This window comes from Aethalodelphis obliquidens, unplaced genomic scaffold, assembly GCF_003676395.1.
Source record: "Aethalodelphis obliquidens isolate GAN/ISIS:26980383/991018 unplaced genomic scaffold, ASM367639v1 scaffold73, whole genome shotgun sequence".
NCBI classification, from domain to species: Eukaryota; Metazoa; Chordata; class Mammalia; order Artiodactyla; family Delphinidae; genus Aethalodelphis; species Aethalodelphis obliquidens.
This window is the reverse complement of record NW_020838017.1, coordinates 8,240,873-8,265,162: the sequence shown is the minus strand read 5'-3', so window position 1 is coordinate 8,265,162 and position 24,290 is coordinate 8,240,873. Positions and strand designations below refer to the sequence as shown.

Genomic DNA, 24,290 nt, shown 5'->3' with positions numbered 1-24,290 from the left:
TATTAACCCTGCTTTATAGAGAGGAAATTGATACATAGAAATTTTAACTTACGTAAGGTTATTTCAGTGAGTAGACTGATATTATCAGCTTTTAATGGTATGCTTTTTTCCCCTAGAAATGAGCGGGTCATTGGTGAGAAGATACTTGTTGTCTAATGATCTTGGAAATGTAGCTCATTATTTTAACCCGTTGAATAAATAAAATAGAAATGTTGAGCAAATTTTACATCTCAGTAGCTTTAGTTATAAAATTTCAACACAGGGAACTGGTTTTATAAATCATACCTGTACTTGTCTACAACGTATTGGCAGTGCTGCTTTTACTCCTCCCCACGCCCACCCCGAATATAAAGGCTTGGGAGCAATACACTATAGTAAATTTGATATAAGTCAGCTTGTGACACCCCTGTGATTGTAGATTGTAGTTTTCTAGACAAGTACCCATCTTCTTCGAGCCAGTTAAATGTCTAGAATAAGAGTAAGAAGAACAACTGTGAGAAAGGTGGGTGTTGAGACTAGAGAAGACTCAGGTTGTGGAAACATAAAACCAGAATTCAAATGTTTGAAGGACTGTCAGGTAAGAAAGTGATTAGGCTTCTGTTTGACTCCAAGGAGTTAAGCTTGGACCTGTGTATGGAAGTTAAAGTGAGAAAGATTTTAAAAGAACTTGGCATCTGTCAGAACTGTCTGGAAATGGTAATGGTTTTCCTTGGGAAATAGAAAGTTTCCTGTGTTTTGTCTGTCATGGACTAGACTGTCACCTGATGTGCATCAAGAGGGTTAGAGTCTGACCATGTATTTTCTGTTACTCAAATAATGAGATTAAGTGTGCATTAAAGTGGAGTGGAGAAAAGGGATTGCTAGGAAGTTTCTTTACGAAAAGGAAGACAAAATGACAGATTTTAACTACTTTTAACTACTTTTTGTATAACACTTTTCCACTCTAGTATTTCCTTCTACTATAAAGCAGCATTTCTTTGTATTTTCCAAGGAGAACATAGTTGATAAGTTTAAAGGCCTTTACTTCTGTTTGTTGGTGTTCACTAAGTATAAACAAAATATCAGAGTGTTTACTGCAATATTATTCCAAGAATACAGAGTAGTTCCTTAAAGCAGTGATAAGATGAGAAGGAAAGGGCTTTACTTGGATAAACTTTAGAAAAGAATGAAGTATGACCTGCTTGGTTTAGGGATTCTTTGTACTCTTCAGCCACTTTCTGGCTTTTCTGTATTGCCAAATTATTTTTATTCACCAGATGAAACCCCCCCTTCATGTAGCTCCTTTCTGTTCACTGGTTTCCATGATCTGCTAGTCCACTTTTAAAAGGGCCGCCAAATTGACAGTGCTGCTTTGTTGTTCTTCCCAGCTCTACTCTAGGGCTCCTGCCGCTGATCTCAAATGCAGGAGCAGCAGAGGTGCTTTGAGAGAGAACAGAATGTCAGAGAGTCCAGCGGGGGACCAGCAGATTGTGGGAAACCATGTGACTGTGTGATTCACATCTCCAAGGAGAGAGAACCGGTTGTTTCTGTGTCTAGATCCACCCTGTTATGAGGATAATACCATCAATAATGTAATTTAAATTGCCTGGATGCTTTGACACTGGCTTGAAAAAATAAAACTTTTAGCAGTGAAGTTACTGGTCAGATGAGTTTGAGTAGAACTGAATTTGATGACATTTAAATCAAATCAATTTAAATCAAAAGACAGTGGATAATGACTTGTAGTTTAAAACTAATGTTTTAGGTATGATGGGGAGAGGGTAACTCATCTATGTATGTATATATTGTCACTAAAACATTCAACTTGATTTGTTTGCTACCAACCTTAGATGACCTGAAGCTATTTGGTTTGTATATTGCTTCCAACAGTGAAACCCTTTAAAAGGTGATTTGTATAAGGCTTGCAGTAGGAAAACTTGTATAAGGCTTGCAGTTAGAAAACAAACAGTTCAAACAAAACGGTTTGAAATGAGTAAATTTCAAATTTTGTCTTAAGGCATTTTTGTCTTATCATGGATTAATTTCTTAGGCTCCGTTGTTATGTTACTGCTAATGAACTATAACTTATGAATTTGCGTTTTTGTATACATTTAGATCAAGGAATTTTCTTCAGTCCTTAGAACGTTCAGGAGGGAATGATGGTAACATTAATGTTAGGACAGTGTAACATGGACCTTTCTTTTAATCTATAATTCTAGGACGACATAGACAGCCTAAACCCAGTTCTCAGGGACAACCCGCAACTTCAGGAAGAAGTGAAAGTCTGGGTAAAGGAACAAAAGGTTCAGGAGATTTTTATGCAAGGTAACTGTTTTGAAGTTATGCATTAATATATGTATATTTTTTGGGAACTGGGCAATTTCTCATGTTTGGTTTTGGTTGTTCAGTTATATGCAATACAAATAGAAGACCCAGTCTAATATTTTGAGTTATATACAGGCCAGGGAAAATAATAGCAAAATCAGAAAAATTTCAATAGGAAATTGGTAACTTCACCAGTTACTGAACTAATTTCACCACTAATTTGAGCTGAATGCCTGAAATGAAATTATAACCACACAGGTGTTTTGTTAATAGGAAAATTTCCATACTGCAGAATGCTTTAGGTGTGTCCTTCCTGGAGAAGGAAGCATTGTTTGCTGTGGAGGGTTGCCCAAAGCCACAGTTGATTTCCTTTGAAGAATGCTGTTGGTATCTGATAAAAGTGGCCTATTTCAGTTTGCCTTCCTCAGCAATGACCACAATACTAGTCTTAGTTTTGTTTCCTTTTTTTTTTTAGTAAGTTACAGGTTTGTCTTCAAACCAGTGAGATTTTATGATTCTTAGTGATTTCTTTTCCTGTCAGTAAAATCATATATTGAAAATGTAAGCTTCTTGTGAAATTGAACTGAAACCGCAACAATATGACATGGATACATGGAGTATCGATATTTGTTTGAATGTTTCTAAAAGGAATTTTGTTGAATTCCCATGTTTATCTGAACCCCAACTTCCATGCCATTTAATTTAAGCATTAATAGAGATAATCTCAGTTGTGGCTGCCTTTCTTTGTATGGGTTTTTATAGCAGCAGATCATCTACTTATTAAATTCTTCCTAGGCTAGATATTTTTTAAACTTTTAATATGGAGAATTTGAAGCATACAGAGAAATAGTCACATGGAAGTTCACCGGAAATATTCTATCCCTGGTTCCAACAACTGTAAAATAAAACCTTGGTAGGTTCTGCCCCACCCGTACTCTCATTTATTTCTGTCAATTTTCAGACATTGCTGTGTTCTATTTTTAAGCAAAGCCACCATACCATTATTATGCTGAAAAATTAATAGTTCCTTAATACCAGATACTGAATACTCAGGTTCAAGTTTCCATTTGTCTCATAAATGTCTTCATTGATTTTTCACAGGATTGATTTTTATTTTATTTATTTATTTTTAACCTGGGATCCAAAAAATGTCCACAGATTGATTAGTGGATATGACCCATCTATCTCTTTTTTCTTCCTTTCCTTTCAATTTATTTATTGAAGAAGCCAGGCTAATATTTTTTTAAAGTAACTTTTTTTTCCTTGTCATATTCTTAGAGGTGAAATCATTAAGGCAGTAATCCTTTCCATCCTAAGCAGAATTACGTGAGACTGACTCCAGATTCTGTGTGGTGGTAGAACAAGACAGTTAAGATGGTGTGCTGACGGGAATTGAAAATTGGTCATATTTGGAGTTATTCTATAAGCTATTTCTATATTACATTCAGAAAAAGTAATTTGGAGTCTTTTTCTTCCATAGTTAAAAATTCTAAGACTATAGTTTGTATAATAGATTACAGGTATGAATGTGTTTGATTTACAGGTAATATGGAATACTTTCTACAGATGTGTTATTTGATTTATATTTTAGACTGATATTAGCATAGATTTTTTTTTAAAACAGTCAAACATTAAATCATTGATTGATATGTTAAATGTCTTAACTGTAGAAGAAAAGGCATCAATCTAGGAATCAGAAAAATAAATTCAGTTCTAGCTCTTTCACTTAAAAATTTATTTAACCTATCAATCTCACTTTCTTAATTTTTATAAACAGGGAAATATCTGAGAGTTTTTGAATAAGATTCAAAAAAATTGAATAAGCATCTGCAAATTGTGAAAGCATTTTGTAAATTGTTAATGTATAACACTATCATATTAATAAGGTGCACCAGAGCCCCCCCTCCACAGTTCTTATTAAACTTTCAAGTATTTGATACCATTTTAGTACCTGTGAATTGAAGAAATTTTTATCTCCATTCTCTTTTGTTTTAAGACATATTTAAATATATATAGATAAATGTCTTTTATTATTTATTACCTATTTTCTGAAGGATATCTGTATACATGTATAGATATCATTTTAAAAAGTGAGTTTAATCCAAAAGTACACCAATATGGCATTTTAGTATTGTATTTATAAATTCAGTTAACAGTCTCTGCATGTTTTAAGACTTTGGCAGCTTTTCCTGTCACCGGAATCAAAATTTTTAGTTGCTTATGGTAAAGTTTTGGCAACTAGAAGGTTCATACATCAAGTTCCAAATTACTTTTCCGTTTCATCCATGAACTCAATCATGTATGATGTGTGTTTTTTTTAAGGTCCTTATTCCTTGAATGGATACAGAGTGAGAGTATATAGACAAGACTCTGCCACCCAGTGGTTTACTGGCATAATTACTCATCATGATCTCTTCACTCGCACCATGATCGTTATGAATGATCAGGTAAATAGTCCAATTTTTGAAAAGAGATGGTTACAATTCACATATTCCATGCCTCTCCTCTGCCCCCGCCCCGCAATGGATCAATAGGTTGACACCAAATAATTTTCATCTCTAGGTGCAGTCATGTAATCCTAATAAGTACAAATGTGTCTGATGTTACATAGAGTTCACTTGAGGTCACAGCGAGATAGTGATGCCAAATTTATTTCAACACTGATAAAGTCAGTCCCTGAAATGGAGGCATCAAACTCTTATTTGTTTAGTCTTTTTTTTTTTTTATCAGTAGGTCAGCTAAAACTTTCTTAAAGTCTCAGCTTTTCTGCCCCTCCAGTAATAAAAATATTTCCCAAATGGTTTCTTTTCACGAATGAAAACTTAAATGCACACTGAAGTTCTTCTTCATCAAATTCCAGAGTTGGGATGCTCCCTTAAGTTTTATAGCGAATATGGTGAATGTTAAGAATTTCATAGGGAGTTTGGTTTTTTTTTTGTTTTTTTTTGCATTACGCAGGCCTCTCACTGTTGTGGCCTCTCCCGTTGCAGAGCACAGGCTCCGGACGCGCAGGCTTAGCGGCCATGGCTCACGGGCCCAGCTGCTCCGTGGCATGTGGGATCTTCCCGGACCGGGGCACGAACCCGTGTCCCCTGCATTGGCAGGCGGACTCTCAACCACTGTGCCACAAGGGAAGCCTTCATAGGGAGTTTTAAGTTAACAGTCTGAAAGTCTTAATTTCAAATCTTTTAAAGCTGTACTGTATTTACCCCCAGAAAATAGATATTTACACCTTCCTACCTGAGTGGATTGTGGAGGGTGTCTGAATAAACGAGAACCCCCTCTGAAAAAAATGCAGATGCTTTGGTTAAAATTCTAGTCGAAATGCTAAATAAACTATATCATTTAATTTCATTTTTTTCCTTAAAAGCTAACAAACTTTGACCTCTCAGTGAAGCACAAAATTGCCTTTAGTTTTAAAAATAGTTCTTTCTTTAACCTGTCTTTAAAACTATTATTCATTTATATGATTTTTGTCCTTTTCTGCTTCCCATGCTCTACCTTCTTTTTTTTTTTTTTGGCCGCACCATGCAGCTTTCAGGATCTTAGTTCCCCGACCAGGGATTGAACCTAGGCCCCAGCAGTGAAAGCGCCAAGTCCCAACCACTGGACCGCCAGGGAATTCCTGTCATGCTCTACCTTCTTGTTTTATTTTACAGCTGTTTTTGAAAATTACTTTTTATTTTTGAAATACATTTTATGACTTGTCAATATACTCTTGAATAACTCTAATCCTTGTTCTGCAAGGTATACTTGCAATAGATGTATTTGCTTTTTAATTTTTAGTTAGCATGTAAAACAGTAGCCTTATCTTTAATGGTTAAAGTTGATTTATTGTAAGTCTGACAGTATCTCAAGCTGATTTCTAAACATCTCTACTCAGTAAAGAAATTGTACCTAATATCACATTGGCTAGCTGATTGGATTTAATTTTTGTTCTTGTTTTGTGTCATGGATTAGGTACTAGAACCACAGAATGTCGATCCTTCTATGGTTCAAATGACCTTTCTAGATGATGTTGTTCACTCTTTGTTAAAAGGTGAAAATATTGGCATTACATCACGGCGAAGGTCTCGTGCCAGTCAAAATAGCAACACTGTTCACGTATGTATGTTGTTAGTGATGGATTATGGTAAAATATTTTCCCTTAAATTACTTAGGATCAGGTAGTGAACAATCATTGTTAATTGGTTATTTTTAGGGTCATTATACACGTGCCCAAGCAAATAGTCCCAGACCAGCAATGAACTCCCAAGCTGCTGTACCAAAACAGAATTCACACCAGCAACAAAGAAATATTCGTCCAAATAAGAGGAAGGGCTCAGATAGCAGTATACCAGATGAAGAGAAGATGAAGGAGGAAAAATATGATTATATAGCACGAGGAGGTAGGACCCACCTTTTTTAAAGGGCATGAGAACATATAAAACAAAAATACATTTAAAATATACTTATTTAATATTAATTTGAAAGATAAAACTGTTCTTTTTTTAAATCTTATAGAAAATGCTAAAGGTAAAAACAAACAGGTGATGAACAAAAGAAGGAAACCCGAGGAGGATGAAAAGAAACTAAATATGAAAAGACTACGAACTGACAATGTTTCAGACTTTTCTGAGAGCAGTGACTCAGAAAATTCAAATAAGAGAATAATAAATAATTCCTCAGAGCAGAAGCCAGAGCATGAGTTGAAAAATAAAAACACTTCAAAGATAAATGGAGAAGAAGGAAAATCCCAGAATAATGAGAAGGCAGGAGAAGAGACACTACTAGATAGCCAGCCTCCCTGGGATCCAATACAGGAAGATAAAAAACACGAAGAAACAGAGAAACAGAAGTCTGTTGACTCTCAGATTCAAGAAAAAATGATTATCCGTTCATCAGAACAGGCCACACTTTCTGATCATAATTCTAATGATTTACTTCTTCAGGAACGCAATATGGAGAAAACACACACAGTGGAATTATTACCAAAGGAGAAGTTTGTATCCAGACCACCCACACCAAAATGTGTTATTGACATTACGAATGACACTAATACGGAAAAGGTGGCTCAGGAAAACTCAAGTACCTTTGGCCTTCAGACACTTCAGAAAATGGATCCTAACATTAGTGATTCAAAACATTCAGTCACAAATACAAAATACTTGGAAACAGCAAACCAAGATTCTGACCAGAGCTGGGTCAGTGATGTAGTTAAAGTAGATTTAACCCAGTCAAATGTTAGGAATGCTTCTTCAGGAAATGAAAACCTGAATATGGAAAAAGAGAGAAATCAGTATGTCTCTTACATATCTTCTCTTAGTGCAGTTTCTGTCACAGAAGATAAGCTGCATAAGCGAAGTCCACCCCCAGAAACTATAAAATCTAAACTTAATACTTCAGTAGATGCTCACAAGACAAAATCCAATTCCTCACCTGAAGTTGTTAAACCTAAAATTAACCATTCCCCTGATTCTGTAAAGTCTAAGCCCACTTTTGCAAACAGCCAAACTGCTGGTGAAAGAAGACTGGCAAATAAGATAGACCATGAGTTATCAAGATGCAGCTTTCATCCGGTTCCTACTAGAGGCAGTACATTAGAAACTACAAAAAGCCCTCTTATCATTGATAAAAATGAGCATTTCACAGTTTACAGAGATCCTGCACTTGTTGGGTCAGATACAGGAGCTAATCACATTTCACCTTTCTTAAGCCAGCATCCTTTTCCTCTTCATTCTTCATCCCATAGAACGTGTTTAAATCCAGGTACCCATCACCCTGCCTTAAGTCCTGCACCCCACTTACTGGCTGGATCATCCAGTCAAACTCCATTACCTACCATTAACACTCATCCTCTGACTAGTGGTCCACACCATTCTGTTCATCACCCTCACTTACTTTCTGCTGTGTTACCTGGAGTGCCTACTGCCTCCTTACTCGGTGGCCACCCACGACTGGAGACTGCTCATGCCAGCAGCTTGAGCCACTTAGCACTAGCACACCAGCAACAGCAACAGTTGTTACAGCACCAGTCACCTCATCTTCTTGGACAAGCCCACCCATCTGCTTCATATAATCAGCTTGGACTTTATCCAATTATTTGGCAATATCCAAATGGAACACATGCATACTCAGGACTTGGTCTGCCTTCTTCTAAGTGGGTTCACCCAGAAAATGCAGTTAATGCTGAATCTTCGTTAAGGAGGGTAAGTTAAGCTGTGGTTTACCTCATGTCATATATTTATTAATCAACATATGTACAAGTGCTTTTTTCAGTATCCCATTAATTTTTTAGATTTCTTATTATAAAATATGCTAGAATTTTTGAAACAGTTATTTTTCTAATTATGATGAAACTTTTGATGCTTAGTAACTTTAGAACTGTAAAGCTAAAATCTCAGAAAAGCCTATTTATTTTTTTAAAAAGCCAATTTAAAGAAGTAAACCTCTTCAGTTATTTCTTATATACTTAGTCTTCATAACTAATTATATTATATATCCATAATTATTTTGCTCAGGTAAATTCCTAGAAGTGAAACTTCTGGATATAAAATTTATGTAAAATTGGAAGGCTCTTGATATGTATAATCAAGTTATTCTTAAAAGACAAATTGTTATGTTTCCCAGTTAGATACATTATATTGATGTATACTACAAGCTATGACTCTCTAAGCCCCTAGTTCTCTTAAGGGTGCCGAGGCTGGAGAATCCTGATATTTGGGAGTGAAGTTGGGGCTGAGAGTCTCTCTGCCTGACAAAGTATTGCTGAAGGTGGGGAACAGGGCTCTTTCTTCTTCCTTCATGCGCTGTGTGGTTTTTCCAGCCAGATTAATTTCCATGCTAAGAAATGGTTGTTGAGGGCATTACCAGCCCCATTCTGAAAACTGGGGATTGGGTGTCACCGTTAAACTCTAGGAGGCAACTTAATCCTTGGCGTGGACCAGGATGCTCTTCAGGTTTTCCCCAGAATCTTTCAAAACACATTTTATTTATTTTATTGTGGTAAAAGCCACAACATTAAATTTATTTAACCATTCTAAAGTGTACAGTTTAGTAGTGTTAAGTATATTCACATTGTTATGCAACAGATATCTAGAACTCTTTCATCTTGCAAAACTGAAACTGCCCATGAAACACTAATTCCCCTTCCCCCTAAGTTCTTGGCACCCACCTTTCTACTTTCTGTCTCTATGATTGTCTGCTTTAGATACTTCATTTGAGTGGACTCGTACAGTATTTCATGTAGCATAATGTCCTCAAAGTTCATCCATGTTGTAGCATGTAACAGGATTTCCTTCTTTTTTAGCTGAGTAATATTCTGTTGTATGTATATAGGTATATACAGGTACCCTTGTAATCTGTATAACTTTAGATTTCTGGATCTTGTAGAATTGAGACCTTATTTTAAACATATATTTGATCCTATGTACATGTATATATATATTTTTTTTCTTGTGTGAGGTTTATGTATATTTTTAATCTAAGAAATTTTATAGCAGCATATCTTTGGTGTGATATCATATTGCTTTCACATTATCATTTTGAGATGTAAAATGTATTCCCTTTGGTAAAACCAAAGGACTGTATTTTCCCAATATCTGGTTCAACACAGTATAACTCAACAAAGCATTTTCTGGAAGAATTTCAGTGAGTCATAGTATAGAAACAGTTCTTAAGCAAGTAATTAGATAGTTGTAAGTCTCAACATAGAGATCAATGTCACCAGATACTCACTATGAGAAAGGCAGCATGTTGATATTAAAAAAATTAATTTTGTTGTACCTCCACACCTCCAAGTTTAATGGTCCATCTATAGCTTATAGTGAAATGGAGTACAAATGGGCCTTGAAAATGTAATTTTCTGCCAAATCTAAATAAATTATGACATTGGGAAAATTATTATTATTTTTTTTTTTTTGCGGTATGCGGGCCTCTCACTGTTGTGGCCTTCCCCGTTGCGGAGCACAGGCTCCAGACGCACAGGCTCAGCGGCCATGGCTCACGGACCCAGCCGCTCCGCGGCATGTGGGATCTTCCCAGACCCGGGCACGAACCCGTGTCCCCTGCATCGGCAGGCGGACTCTCAACCACTGTGCCACCAGGAAAGCCTGGGACAAATTATTTTTGACAAGAAAAATTGGCAAATAAACTTGATGAAATCTGGTGAAATGTATTTTAGCAACATGTTTTCTGTTTTTTTCTATTAGCAGCATATAGTCTTTTGGTGTTAGAATCTTAGGAAATCTTAAAAGCTAGGTTCTGTGTACATCATTTGTAAGTTAAAGGCAATGATTTCAAGATCTGCAATCAGTAAATAAATTTCTGGAAATAACTTTTTTTTTTTTTTTTGGCAACACCGCACAGCATGCTGGATATTAATTCCCCAACCAGGGATCAAACCCATGCCCCCTGCAGTGGAAGTGCAGAGTCCTAACCACTGGACTGCCAGGGAATTCCCTGGAAATAACTATTTTAATGCTGATTGATTTTTTTCATCATATGGAAAAATCCATATAACTCTGTTAGTTACTTATTTGTCTGGATATTTCTCATAAAATAATAAATATACTGCTATATTAGTAGGTCACATACTTCATAAATATACTACTATTAAAGTCCTGCTGTGATACTGTGTTTAGCTTTTTCTAGTAACTGAAGGATGATTTTAAAAAATTTTTTTGATAGAATTCTCCCAGTCCTTGGTTACATCAGCCTACCCCTGTGACCTCAGCAGATGGTATTGGATTACTTAGTCACATTCCTGTCAGACCTTCCAGTGCAGAGCCTCATCGGCCTCTTAAAATTACAGCACATTCCAGTCCACCATTGACAAAATGTTTAGTAGATCATCATAAAGAGTAAGTTCACCAATGCTTAAAACTTGTCTTTTATAATTTTTCTTAATTCACTTTATAAATAGATAATTTTAACAAATGTCTTAAAACTGGGCTGAGTAATAAGTACTATTCTTCTGTTTTTATATTCCTTTAATTTTCTTAGTAATATTATAGCACATGCAAAGTCGTGTTTCACTTTTATGATAGAATAGTAACGCATAGAAGCTATATTTGTATTATACGAGAAAAACTGTGTACAGAAACCTTTGTGTATTTTCTTTGCAGAGAATTGGAGAGGAAAGCTTTTATTGAACCATTGCGTTCTGTTGCATCCACATCAGCCAAAAATGACCTAGATCTAAATAGGTCACAGACGGGAAAAGATGGTCACTTGCATAGGCATTTTGTGGATCCTGTATTGAATCAATTACAGAGACCACCCCAGGAGACTGGAGAGAGATTAAACAAATATAAGGAGGAGCACCGTCGAATCCTTCAAGAAAGTATTGATGTTGCTCCCTATACAACTAAAATCAAGGGGCTTGAGGGTGAGAGAGATAATTATTCCAGAGTAGCATCATCATCCTCTAGCCCTAAAAGCCATGTCATCAAACAAGACAAAGATGTAGAATGTTCAGTATCAGATCTTTATAAGATGAAGCATTCAGTGCCTCAGAGTTTGCCTCAAAGTAACTATTTCACTACATTGTCTAATAGTGTAGTCAATGAACCACCAAGGTCATACCCATCCAAAGAGGTTTCAAATATTTACACTGAAAAACAGAGTAATACCCTTGGAGCAGCAGCAGCTAACCCTCAGACTCTGACTTCGTTTATATCATCTCTTTCAAAGCCTCCACCTTTGATTAAACACCAACCGGAAAGTGAAGGTTTAGTAGGCAAGGCACCAGAACATATTCCCCATCAAATTGCTTCTCACTCAGTAACAACTTTCAGAAATGATTGTAGGAGTCCTACTCATTTGACAGTTTCTTCTACAAATACACTCCGGAGTATGCCTGCTTTACATAGAGCACCCGTATTTCACCCACCAATCCATCATAGCCTGGAGAGAAAGGAAAGCAGCTACAGTAGCCTTTCCCCTCCAACATTAACTCCAGTGATGCCTGTAAATGCTGGTGGGAAGGTTCAAGAATCACAAAAGCCTCCAACTCTGATTCCTGAGCCTAAAGACACTCAGGCAAATTTTAAGAGTTCTTCTGAACAGAGTTTGACAGAAATGTGGAAATCTAATAATAACCTCAGCAAAGAGAAAGCTGAATGGCATGTGGAGAAAAGCAGCGGAAAGTCACAGGCTGCTATGGCATCTGTCATTGTACGTCCACCTTCTAGTGCAAAACTTGATAGCATGCCAGCAATGCAGTTAGCTTCCAAAGATCGAGTTAGTGAAAGATCTTCAATTGGGGCAAATCAAACAGATTGCCTCAAATCAGCAGAAGCTGGAGAGAGTGGAAGAATCATTCTGCCAAGTGTGAATTCAGACAGTGCTCACATAAAATCCGAAAAAAACTTTCAGGCTGTCTCACAGGGCAGTGTTCCCAGTTCAGTCATGTCTGCTGTAAATACAATGTGTAATACCAAAACGGATATATTCACATCTGCTGCCACTACCACCAGTGTTTCCAGCTGGGGTGGTTCAGAAATAATTTACTCTTTATCAAATACCATTTTGGCCTCTAAATCTTTAGAATGTACCTCTTCGAAAAGTGTCAGTCATTCAGTGGCTCAAACACAAGAATGCAGGGTCAGCACGACAGCTCCAGTTACACCAGCCAGTAGTAAGACAGGAAGTGCTGTTCAATCCAGCTCTGGGTTCTCAGGCACAACTGATTTTATCCATTTAAAAAAGCACAAGGCAGCACTGGCTGCAGCTCAGTATAAAAGTAGTAATGTCAGTGAGCCTGAGCCTAATGCTGTGAAAAATCAGACATCTTCAGCCTCCCCTCTCTTGGATAGCACTGTAGTCTGTAGTACAATTAACAAAGCAAACTCTGTAGGAAATGGGCAAGCATCCCAGACAAGTCAACCAAACTACCATACTAAACTGAAAAAGGCCTGGCTTACAAGACATTCAGAAGAAGATAAAAATACTAATAAAATGGAAAATTCAGGGAATTCTGTATCAGAAATTATTAAGCCATGTTCTGTCAATTTAGTAGCCTCTACATCGAATGATCTACAAAATAGTGTAGATAGTAAGATCATAGTTGATAAATTTGTAAAAGATGATAAAGTCAATAGGAGAAAAGCCAAACGAACTTATGAATCTGGCTCTGAAAGTGGAGATTCAGACGAAAGTGAAAGCAAATCAGAGCAAAGGACTAAAAGGCAACCTAAGCCAACTTACAAAAAGAAGCAAAATGATCTTCAGAAGAGAAAAGGTGAAATAGAAGAAGATTTAAAACCCAATGGGGTTCTCAGCAGGAGTGCCAAAGAAAAAAGTAAATTGAAGTTGCAGAGCAACAATAATAGTGGTAAGTAAATTAATTACTTTTTTATCTCAAGTAAAATGGGCTGTAAGTTCTTGCAATAATGATGGTGTTCTCTAAAACTTAGCTTAAAGGCATCTTTGACTTCATTTGTATGCCCTGGTGTAATGTATGTGCTCATTGACTTCATTTCTACAAGTACCCTATAAGAGGAAATGAGAGAAGACCTATCAATATTTCTCCATTTTCAAGAGACTTGTAGAAATATGGTTTTACATAGCACTCAGGTTGGCAAAACCCCAGTGTGTAATTTAGTAGTTACTCAGAATTTTGACCATTTCTAAAAATTGTCAAAAGGCAGTTATAGCTATACACTAAAAGTGGATTTCTAATACAGGCATACCTTGTTTTATTGTGCTTTCCAGATATTGTCTTTTTTTTTTAAACAAATTGAAGGTTTGCGGCAACCCTGTGTCAGGAAAGTCTGTCGGCACCATTTTTCCAACAGCATTTGCTCACTTCATGTCTCTGTCGTATTTTGGTAATTCAGACTTTTCCGTCGTTACGGTATAATATTTCTTTTGGTGGTCTGTAATCAGTGGCCTTTGATGTTACTATTGAAAAAAGATTACGACTCATACTATTGAAAAAAGACTACAACTCACTGAAGGCTGAGATGTTGGTTAGCCTTTTTCAGCAATAAACCATTTTTAAATTAAAGTACATGCATAGTGTTTTAGACATAATGCTGTTGCACACTTAATAGACTGCATTATAGTGTAAACCTAACTTTTATGTGCACTGGGAAACAAGAAAATTTGTGTACTTTATGGTGGTGGTCTGAAACTGAACCCACACTATCTCCGAGGTATGCCTGTATTAGGTATTTACCTGTAACAAGATAATAGTTGAAAAAGAATTCCTATTCACAAAACCTTCCTTGAAGTCCCACTTTTAGAAGAGAACTACTTCAAAGTAGTGTGGATGTAGCCCATATTTCACCCTTTGTCATCTGGAGAAAAATTGAAAACTTAAAAAAAAAAAAAAGAAAGAAAGAAAAGAAAACAATGAAATTACCTTCTATTTAACTAATAATGCTACTCATTCAAGCAGTCCTTAACAGCGGGTAAAAGTTAAATAAACGGGATTGGTGGTTTTGTTTGTTCATTTCTATATTCAAGAAGAACTTACATAATAAGTAAAAGTTTCAAAACTGATATTTATATTTCATTTGTGGCTACAACAGGGCAGAATAAGTGATACTTGCCAGTAATATTCACTATAAAGTATTTCTGTATGTTTTTACTCTAGAAGTAGTTTTTCTCAGTTTGCTTATTTTTTTTTAGGTATGTTGCACAAGGCAGAAAGCAGTTAATAGTTTCACTATATCCATGTATTCATCCACATACAATATATGAAATATCTGTGACAATGTGGACATTCAAGACGTACTGTAACAAGCATTTGGATGCTTGAAGGCTCTTATTTGGGCCTTTTTACTGAATGAGGTTTTTCCCACATGCCTGTGTGGAAACCAGAGGCAAAGTGAAGGAGAGAAAAACAGGAGGATGGAATCGTAGAAAAGGACAGTCAGAAAGTGAAAGAACAAAGGAAAACAAGCTCAACTAGAGACAGGCTGACAGACTGAAATGCAAACATAGTAAGAAGAAAGAAAGAGGGAGATTGACAACGAAGGATACAGGATACGTGCCATTTATTTGAGTGTTGGATTGCATACTGTGTTGTAATGTGTTCTGCTTACTTCCCCAGTGAATTCAAGAAGCTTAGTGTGGTCAATAATTGTTTCTCTTTTGTTTCACAAAACATTTCTTTTGGTGTCGAGTATTCAAATACTGGAGTTAAACTTACAGAAAACAGAAATAGGACTCTTCCAGCTTTTAACACTTAGAATATTCTTGAGAAGTTAAATTTATAAAATTAACTCTTAATGAAGTACATATTCTGTTTTCGTTTTGAGACTGTGTATGTACATGTTCCCAAGTAGGTTTTAAGACAAAGACTGGAATCAGCACTTCCCCCTCCAAGTTGTAATGCTCAGTCAAATCTCCCCTACATAGTGAATAACACTTAGCATCAGACAGGCTATTTTAAGTCCCATTTACTCCCAAGTCCAAAGTAATATTAAGTGACTATTAAATGCCATCTATTAATTATGGGCAGAGTTGACTTGCTTTTGTTCTGGGCTATTTAGAAAAGTTCTCTAAATTGGGAGTTCATAAGTTCTAAACCTGAGTGGATTATCTCCCTCATGGATTAAATATGATCTTTATCCTTTTAATGTTCATTGGGGTTGTCATCAGTCATAGTCAATCGAAAAGAGTTAAGTCTGCACTTAGAGAATGTAATATGATTGCATAGACTATTATACATGTATAATTATTACACAAATACGCATATCATAGTTTTTAGTACATTCTAAAGCCAGGTACAATAGAATTTGCTTTATCTGCTGTTTTAGAAAATCTTCATATCTGCTGCCTTTTGTTACTGATAATTAAAAGTTGGATGCTTTTTCGCGACTAGTTTTTTACATCATTTTATGTACTGAAATTTCCCATCAGATTTAAATGTAAGTCCTGTGACACACAAAATCAGTGGTTTAACTGTTAGCAGAGTTCATTTCTATATCTCAAAAAATATCAGAGGTTAAAGGTTAGCATGTATTTTTCTCTTATTTTCTTCCTCAGTTTTCTGTTGCTAGAGCAGCTGCTTTGAGGATTTACTGATAGAGAACTAAGGTTGAAAATGTTCTTCTGGTATAAAGGAAGAAGAAATATCCATTGAGTTAGGTATTTTTCGTTGACTAAGTGTCTAAATCTCAAACTTTTAGATTTTAGATGTTACCAGTAAATTATATATATAGAATTGAAAAATGGAGTTTTATTTTATTTATTGTACAAATAATATTACAGTAAAGTTCGTAAAAGAGGTTAGGCATAGTCATGTTTGGCCTAGTCTAGAAGCAAAAAACATAATATCAAAAACAGTCTACATGACCTGGACCTTCATATCTTTATAATTTATTCATTCATTTAAAAAAAAAGGTCTAAGTGTCCATTTCATGTCACAGAACTGAGAGTTGCTTTGAAATGCCTGGTTCTTTCTTTATAATACTATTTAGATTGTTCACAGTAGTATGGTTATCCATACTCTTGGAACTGTTCCATTGTCTGGAATGTAAAAGCATATTGGTTAATGGTCATTTTCTAGTCTAAATAGAAAGATTTCATTTAGTTTATTCTAGTGTAACAGATAAAAAAGTAAATAAATGATTGGAAGTAATATAACAAATAAAGATTTATCAGCAATGTACTACTGTTGTTCATTCTGACTTCAAGAAGCTCTGAATTTTTTATACAGTCCATAGGAGAAACGTGTCTTACACACAGTGGAGGAAATAACAAGCCTTCTGGAAACATTTTTATTCCATAAGTGGTATGTGTGCCCACATACATGTTTCTCTAGTGGATTAAGCCAAATGGCTCCTTGCCCTAAATTAGAGAAAGAAGAGGGGAGAACATGTAATTGTAAAAGAATCAGGCAGCAGTCATAGAAGTGCTTAATAACTGGAACCTATTTCAAATGGGCCACCCTGGAATTTAAACACAGCACTTCCTGTGTTAAGATGTATGTGATCTTGCTGTGATTGTACTACGTATGCTATCAACAGGTAAGTTGACAGTGAGAGCTCAGAACAAGAGTTCTGCTGTATCTTCTGCAAGAATTATATAATCTCAGGAGAACATTTGAACTGCCTCTGATCGGCAAAATGGGTATGATTAGTAAACACAAGGGTAGGAAATACAATTTATTCATTCAACATGATAGAAATAACAAACTATGTAAATCTCAGGTCTGGCATATAGCTACATAAGTATGGGCAGTGTAAGTACACTGATAGGTGTCAACAAATACTTGCTTGTCCCAACGTGCTTTTAAGTGAATATATTTTTTAAAAATTGAATAGGCTACATTTAACGTATGTACAATATAATGTTTTGAGTTCTTGCTGCTCTATAGATGACTGATTACTTGAGCCCGTGTTATTACAACAATTAAGTTCAAGTTAATGAACGTGATGGAGCAATGATGCAGAGTATAGTACATAAATTAATTTTTTTCCTGCAAGTATTAAATTGTATAGTGCGTTTGAGTTTTGTTTTTCTTTAGACTTCTCTGATGCCTTTTTTCTTTATACCATCAATAAAGACAGGCAGGTTAATATTGGCTTTTTTCTTTTACATCCTTCAAACCCTTTGATTTTTCTAAAAGATACTGCTTCTATCAAATATTGATACCAAATGGAGGGCATTATAATAAGGGAGAGATATTAGGAGAAAAATCTTAGCTCCTCTTCCCACAAATATAGTGTGATAAAATCGAAATTTGTCTCGATCCACATTTACCTTTGGAGAATCAGATTAAGTATTTCAAAACAATATAAATATATTGAAACTAGCCTGTAGTTTCTAGAAGTATTAACTTTTGGTCTTTAGGTCCTTCCTGTGCATCTTAAAAGAGCCTCCTCCTACATATAACAAATTTCTGTGTAGAAGAGCTGCATTTTTATCTATAGATTTACAAAGAAAATGAATGATTATCATGTTTGCTACTGTACAAATATGAATATTGAGTATGTGAAGATTTCAGTCAGCTGGAAAATTTACTTACATCTGCATTTCCATTATGCTGACATTAAGAGTTCATTTGGTTAGTAGAATAGTAAATAGAAATGCTGCTGTGGACTTTTTAGTTATTAATGAGTACCTTGAACTATAATATAATCTCTTTTCTACAATCTCAATATATGATCACAGTTGTATAATTGACTTGAACTGGGTTTTTTTTGCCTTTATTCTCAGTGATCTTTAATTGATTTGAATATTATCTCAAGGAGTTTACCTTTCTAAAAAGTTATAATCTTGCTAATACCTTCCTACTGCTTTTACAGCTGGCATCCCTCGTTCAGTATTAAAAGACTGGCGTAAAGTCAAGAAGCTGAAGCAAACTGGGGAATCCTTTTTACAGGATGACTCCTGCTGTGAGATAGGGCCTAATTTGCAAAAGTGCCGAGAATGTAGACTTATTCGGAGTAAGAAGGGAGAAGAACTCACTCACTCACCAGTGTTTTGTAGATTTTACTACTTTAGACGGTAAGTTGAAAATAGGTAATTGGGGGAAAATACGGTGATAGGATATTGGAAATTGTACTGTCATTCTGAGGGTTTTTTGGAGGTGGGAATGAGGCTTTGAGCCTCTGTGTTTCTGAAGCATTATAAAAAGCATTATAAAAAGACTAAACTTTTTGTGTGCCAAATTTAACAATAGGTTTAACTGTTAGACTAAATTCATAGTCACACTGCTACTTGTTTTCATACGACCTTTCTCTTCTAAGAGATTTATTATTCCTTAATGAGAAAATGTTAGTATTTTTTCTAAATTATAGGAAACAGCAGTTTAAGTTTTTTTTTATTTATGTAAAACAAAACAATGTCACATTTATATCTGTGCATTAGCCACAATAAAAGTCTATAAATCTGGGTAAACAATCTAGGCATTAAACTAAAGTCAGTATGTTGCATTACAGATACCCATACTTAGGGTTTTTTTTTTTTTTTTTTTTTAATTTATTTATTTTTGGCTGCATTGGGTCTTTGTTGCTGCGTGCCGGCCTTCTCTAGTTGTGGTGAGCAGGGGTTAATCTTCATTGCAGTGCGCAGGCTTCTCATTGCGGTGGCTTCTCTTGTTGCAGAGCACAGGCTCTAAGTGTGTGGGCTTAAGTAGTTATGGCTCGCGGGCTCTAGAGCACAGGCTCAGTAGTTGTGGCGCACAGGCTTAGTTGCTCTGCAGCACATGGGATCTTCCCGGACCAGGGCTCGAACCCGTGTCCCCTGCATTGGCAGGTGGATTCTTGATCACTGCACCACCAGGGAAGCCCATTTGGGGTTTTTTTTTATTTTAATTTTTATTGGAGTATAGATACCTATACTTCTGTTAAACATGTAGCTATAAAAATATGAGTTATAAAACGACAAGAAGGATTTGTTAGTAGCACGTCACATTTCACAGGTTTTGTGGTAAATATAAAAACAACTTAATAGTTGTTATGGGCTTCTCCGGTAACCCAGCCAGTAGAAACTAGTTAATTTCTCAGATTCTAGAATCAGTCATTCCTGGATTTTGGTTCCAGCTCTGTCCTTAGTTCCTGTGTGACTTTATTAACTGTAGTAGGACTACAGCTAAGCCTGTCTCATCTGCATAATATGAATGATAGTGGTACCTACCTCACAGAGATTTCATGACGATGAAATGAGAACAAAGTACACAGAGTTCTTAGCATAGTACCAAGCATGTATATGGAATGCACCTATGATGCTGCCTGCAATTATTTTTCTAATCATCATCATCTTCTTCCTAAGAAGTTACGAGGCACTTTGCTGTGACAAATAAATGTACTATGCTGGTGGCCCAGTAGAGACCCCAAAAATATGTATTGGCAGAAACAGAACATTCTTCTTTACTTCATGGTTTTTCTAGCCAACAATCCCCAAAGGACAAACAACTTCAAAGAATAGCTATAGAAGGTAGTACACATGGAAGTACAGAAAAGGTGGAAAAGGAATCAGACGGAAAGTAGGTTTGAAGAGATAAGAAAATCTTTGGGAAAGTTTTAAGGAAGGAAAGGTAGACATAATACAAAGCTGAAATAAGATGATGGGTTGTCATGAAAGGAGAAATTTTTTTTTTTAAGAAAAAGAGGGAAAGGTAATAAAGGTATAGGAAGAAGTGGTAAAAGGAATGTTGTTGGTATTGTCCATTTGAAAAATACAGGCTGATTTGTAATGTACTTCTGATATCCCCTCTTTGAGAGTAAAGAGTAAGTTCAAAGACAGTTGAGAAATAACCGTCAGCCTGTAGGAGAATGGCAATTTTTCCTTCCATTTACCTTAAACTTCTCTGAATTGAGTGGTTACATGAATTGGATATCAGAAGTAAGAGAAGGAAGTAAGCACAGTAATTGAGTTCCTAATATACTATTAAGAATTTCAATCTTGTTCCTCCAAATCATGTCAATGAAGTGTCATTTTAATTATTGAGGAAGATGGGTTTTTTTTGTTTTTTATTTATTTTTGGCTGCATTGGGTCTTCATTGCTACGCACAGGCTTTCTCTAGTTGTGGCGAGCGGGGGCTACTCTTCGTTGCGGTGTGCAGGCTTCTCATTGCGGTGGCTTCTCTTGTCGCGGAGCACAGGCTCTAGGCGCGCAGGCTTCAGTAGTTGTGGCACACGGGCTTCATTGCTCCGCGGCATGTGGGATCATCCTTGACCAGGGCTTGAACCGATGTCTCCTGCATTGGCATGCAGATTCTTAACCACTGCGCCACCAGGGAAGCCCAAGAAAATGTATTTTTTAATTTAGCATTTTTTTTTTTTAAATCTTAGTGAGTCTTAAGGTGATTTATGGTATTTTCAACTTTAGAGGGTGCTGGCTTAGATTATGTATAAAATAACTGCATTGCTCAAGGCAGCATTCGGCCAACATTTTAACTCTTTTCCTCATGAAACACTTGGACAGTTTCCATTTGACTGGAGTTAAATAGTTAAGTATAAGTGATAGGTTATTTCAAGAAATAAGATTTTACCTAAAATTGGTGCCACTGCATTGCCATTTGTGTAGCACTATGGGAGTCAAAATTTGGTTAAATTTTATTAATAAAGTTTGTATATATAAACAACCACTCTATTTTCATGCTTTTTAATTGTAAATTTATATATTTATAATGTAATATAAAAATATAAATTAATTATACGTTTACAGCTTTTAAAACCTGGACTTCTGTCTTGTTATCTAATGCTTTTATGTTTTAATGTTTCAGATTGTCTTTTAGTAAAAATGGAGTGGTTAGAATAGATGGCTTCTCTTCTCCTGACCAATATGATGATGAAGCTATGAGTCTATGGACACATGAAAATTATGAAGATGATGAAGTAGACATAGAAACTTCAAAATACATCTTGGATATAATAGGTGATAAGTTCTGTCAGTTAGTAACATCTGAAAAAACAGCTTTGTCCTGGGTGAAAAAGGATGGTAAGGAAGCTAAATACTTAGAACATGCAACTATTCACATTTTAAGAATTTCTCTTTGGAATATGTTTTATCTGTGGGAGAAGTCCTTAATCTTACCTAGGCTTGTTTACTTTTAATTTTGATAATGACACTTTTATGTGCAAATGTACCTATATGTAATTAAGGTAACATATTTTCCAACTGAGGTTGAATTGGATTAGCAATTTGTGAAATTACAATAGCATTTTGGTATTTCTGCCATTATGACATAACTGAGCACGATAGACACTTTGGATGTGAAATTGGGAAACTTCAGCATTTGCCATATAAAGACATAATCCATCCCAATTATTTAAGCTTTTTATCTCGTGTGATTCATCACAGTCTTTGGAGTTAGAGACTTACATTTGTATCTCAACTTTATTCCTTGTTTAACTGTATGAAATGGGAATGATAACTACCTCGTAGGTTTGTTTTTAAAGTAGTTATGTTATATTTACTAAGTAAAGCACCTAACATACTAGGTGCTCAAAATGTTAGCTTCTTTTCCTTCCCATCCCTTAAGTCAGTAGTTTGTCCCCCAGGGGACATTTTGCAATGACTCAAGACATTTTTGGTTGCATAACTGAAAGGTGTTGGGGGTATAGAGAATTAGCATCTATAGGTGGAGCCCCAGATGCCACTGCGCAGGGTAGCCACCCACAAAAGAGAATTATTCATCCAAATATCAAGGGCGCCAGGATTGAGAAACCCTCCATTAGATGTAAGTCTTCTGAAGAGAATTACTAGTTACATCAAGAAATCTGCTATTAATTGTTAATTAATAAATCCTTCAAAGTTTTTGGTTCGCCTTTAAATTTTTGTTTTTGTGCATTTCAGTGAAAATTGTATGGAAGAGAGCATGTTTGCCTTTAAATTTTTATTTCCCTGTATTTCAGCCAAAATTGCCTGGAAAAGAGCAGTGAGAGGAGTCCGGGAGATGTGTGATGCGTGTGAAGCAACATTGTTTAACATTCATTGGGTTTGTCAAAAATGTGGATTTGTGGTCTGCTTAGATTGTTACAAGGCAAAGGAAAGGAAGAGTTCTAGAGGTTAGTTGTAACTTCATATAAATTGAAATTTTTTTTTAGGACCACTCATCTGGAAAATTAGATGAATTAGGTGAGTTTTTTCCCTACCTTCCTTAATTATGAATATATTACATTAAGGAAGTTTTATGAAGCTTATGTTTAAAAAAAGGAGGAGTTAACCACAGTTTATTAAAATAGCCAGATTTTCTACAATAAAACTGCATCTACATCTTTTTAGCCTGATTAGTAGATCCACTCTCTCATCTCAATCAGATTAATGCGGCCCAAATTTAGGTTAGGCTTTGCAGCTTTCAGATTCCACTGTGTCACAGCCTGAAGTGTCTTATAGAACCTGTTAATTTATTTATTTTGGCTGTGTTGGGTCTTCGTTTCTGTGCGAGGGCTTTCTCTAGTTGTGGCAAGCGGGGGCCACTCTTCATCGCGGTGCACGGGCCCTTCCCTATCGCGGCCTCTCTTGTTGCGGAGCACAGGCTCCAGACGCGCAGGCTCAGTAGTTGTGGCTCACAGGCCTAGTTGCTCCGCGGCATGTGGAATCCTCCCAGACCAGGGCTCGAACCCGTGTCCCCTGCATTAGCAGGCAGATTCTCAACCACTCCGCCACCAGGGAAGCCCCAGAAGCTGTTAATTATACAGTCAAGCACATAAGTCACAATTGCATACTTAACTAGGGTGAATTGATTTTTCTAAAAATTGGTCCATAAAGTTTAAATCCAAATGTTCAAGAATATGCTACTGCTAGCACCATTTATCCACTAGTTAGAAAATGAAGAAGTCTTTATTATATATGAAAACATCCTTTGAAATGATTATTTCTAATTTCTAGAGAAGTAAAATGGCACAAAACAGTGTTCTTCATGTTAATACATTTGGAAGATAATAGTTTAAAAAGAAAGTACCTAACTGTACCTTTTGTCATGGTACAAGTGTTTTAGAAGAAGTTCATCCAAGGCAGTTAAGGAAGTAGCTTACGTAAATACTGGTAACCTGAAGGTTTGGGGGGTAAAGTCTTAATGAGAGGATTCAAACTGTGGAAGTATTAGAAGTAAAATCATGTTTAGTGATAGGCTATTTATTCAGTATCTAAAAACAGTGAATGTCATTTTCATTCCAGGCAGCTCTTTTTCAAAGTAGTATGTCAGATAGATGAACCATGATTTAGCCATCAGTATCTTTTCCACTGATAGGATTACTAAAACTTGGCCCTTTCTAACCCTTTTTCTTGTACACCCAGCGTTTACCAAAGAGACTTGAGCAAGCGGGAGAGCATCTACAGCTAGTTGTTTCTGTGATATGCAAAAGATACATGAGTAAAATGTAAAACCATAATAAGGAATGCATTTTAGGCAGTTAAATATCTTCAAAACCGTAAAAATCTTATTTGGATATTTTTGGTTGGTAGAAGAACTAGCTGCAGTGTTATAAAACTTCATTCCTTTTTACTGGTTCTATGTTACTTTCATTTTCCCTTTGCCAAATTAAAAAGAAATTAATTTTAATGTATTATATTTTGTTATATTGTATGCATATATAAGCAT

At 35.9% G+C, this 24,290-nt stretch overlaps 1 protein-coding gene across 6 annotated transcripts in view; it reads left to right on the top strand.

Annotated features, from left to right (window-relative positions):
- JMJD1C (jumonji domain containing 1C) overlaps nucleotides 1–24,290 on the top strand; it is a 308,347-nt gene that overhangs the window by 260,383 nt on the left and 23,674 nt on the right. For 4 of the 6 annotated variants that reach the window (XM_027091871.1, XM_027091868.1, XM_027091870.1 and 1 more), the window contains 10 exons: nucleotides 2,199–2,304; nucleotides 4,627–4,751; nucleotides 6,265–6,408; nucleotides 6,506–6,692; nucleotides 6,808–8,492; nucleotides 10,972–11,144; nucleotides 11,409–13,618; nucleotides 18,546–18,747; nucleotides 21,471–21,685; nucleotides 22,603–22,755. In XM_027091871.1, coding sequence (XP_026947672.1) covers nucleotides 2,298–2,304; nucleotides 4,627–4,751; nucleotides 6,265–6,408; nucleotides 6,506–6,692; nucleotides 6,808–8,492; nucleotides 10,972–11,144; nucleotides 11,409–13,618; nucleotides 18,546–18,747; nucleotides 21,471–21,685; nucleotides 22,603–22,755 — 5,101 coding nt within the window. In that variant the 5' untranslated portion in view covers nucleotides 2,199–2,297. Of the gene's footprint in view, nucleotides 1–1,367; nucleotides 1,572–2,198; nucleotides 2,305–4,626; nucleotides 4,752–6,264; nucleotides 6,409–6,505; nucleotides 6,693–6,807; nucleotides 8,493–10,971; nucleotides 11,145–11,408; nucleotides 13,619–18,545; nucleotides 18,748–21,470; nucleotides 21,686–22,602; nucleotides 22,756–24,290 lie in introns of those variants that run through there. The other 2 variants (XM_027091872.1, XM_027091869.1) reach the window with 2 other exon arrangements.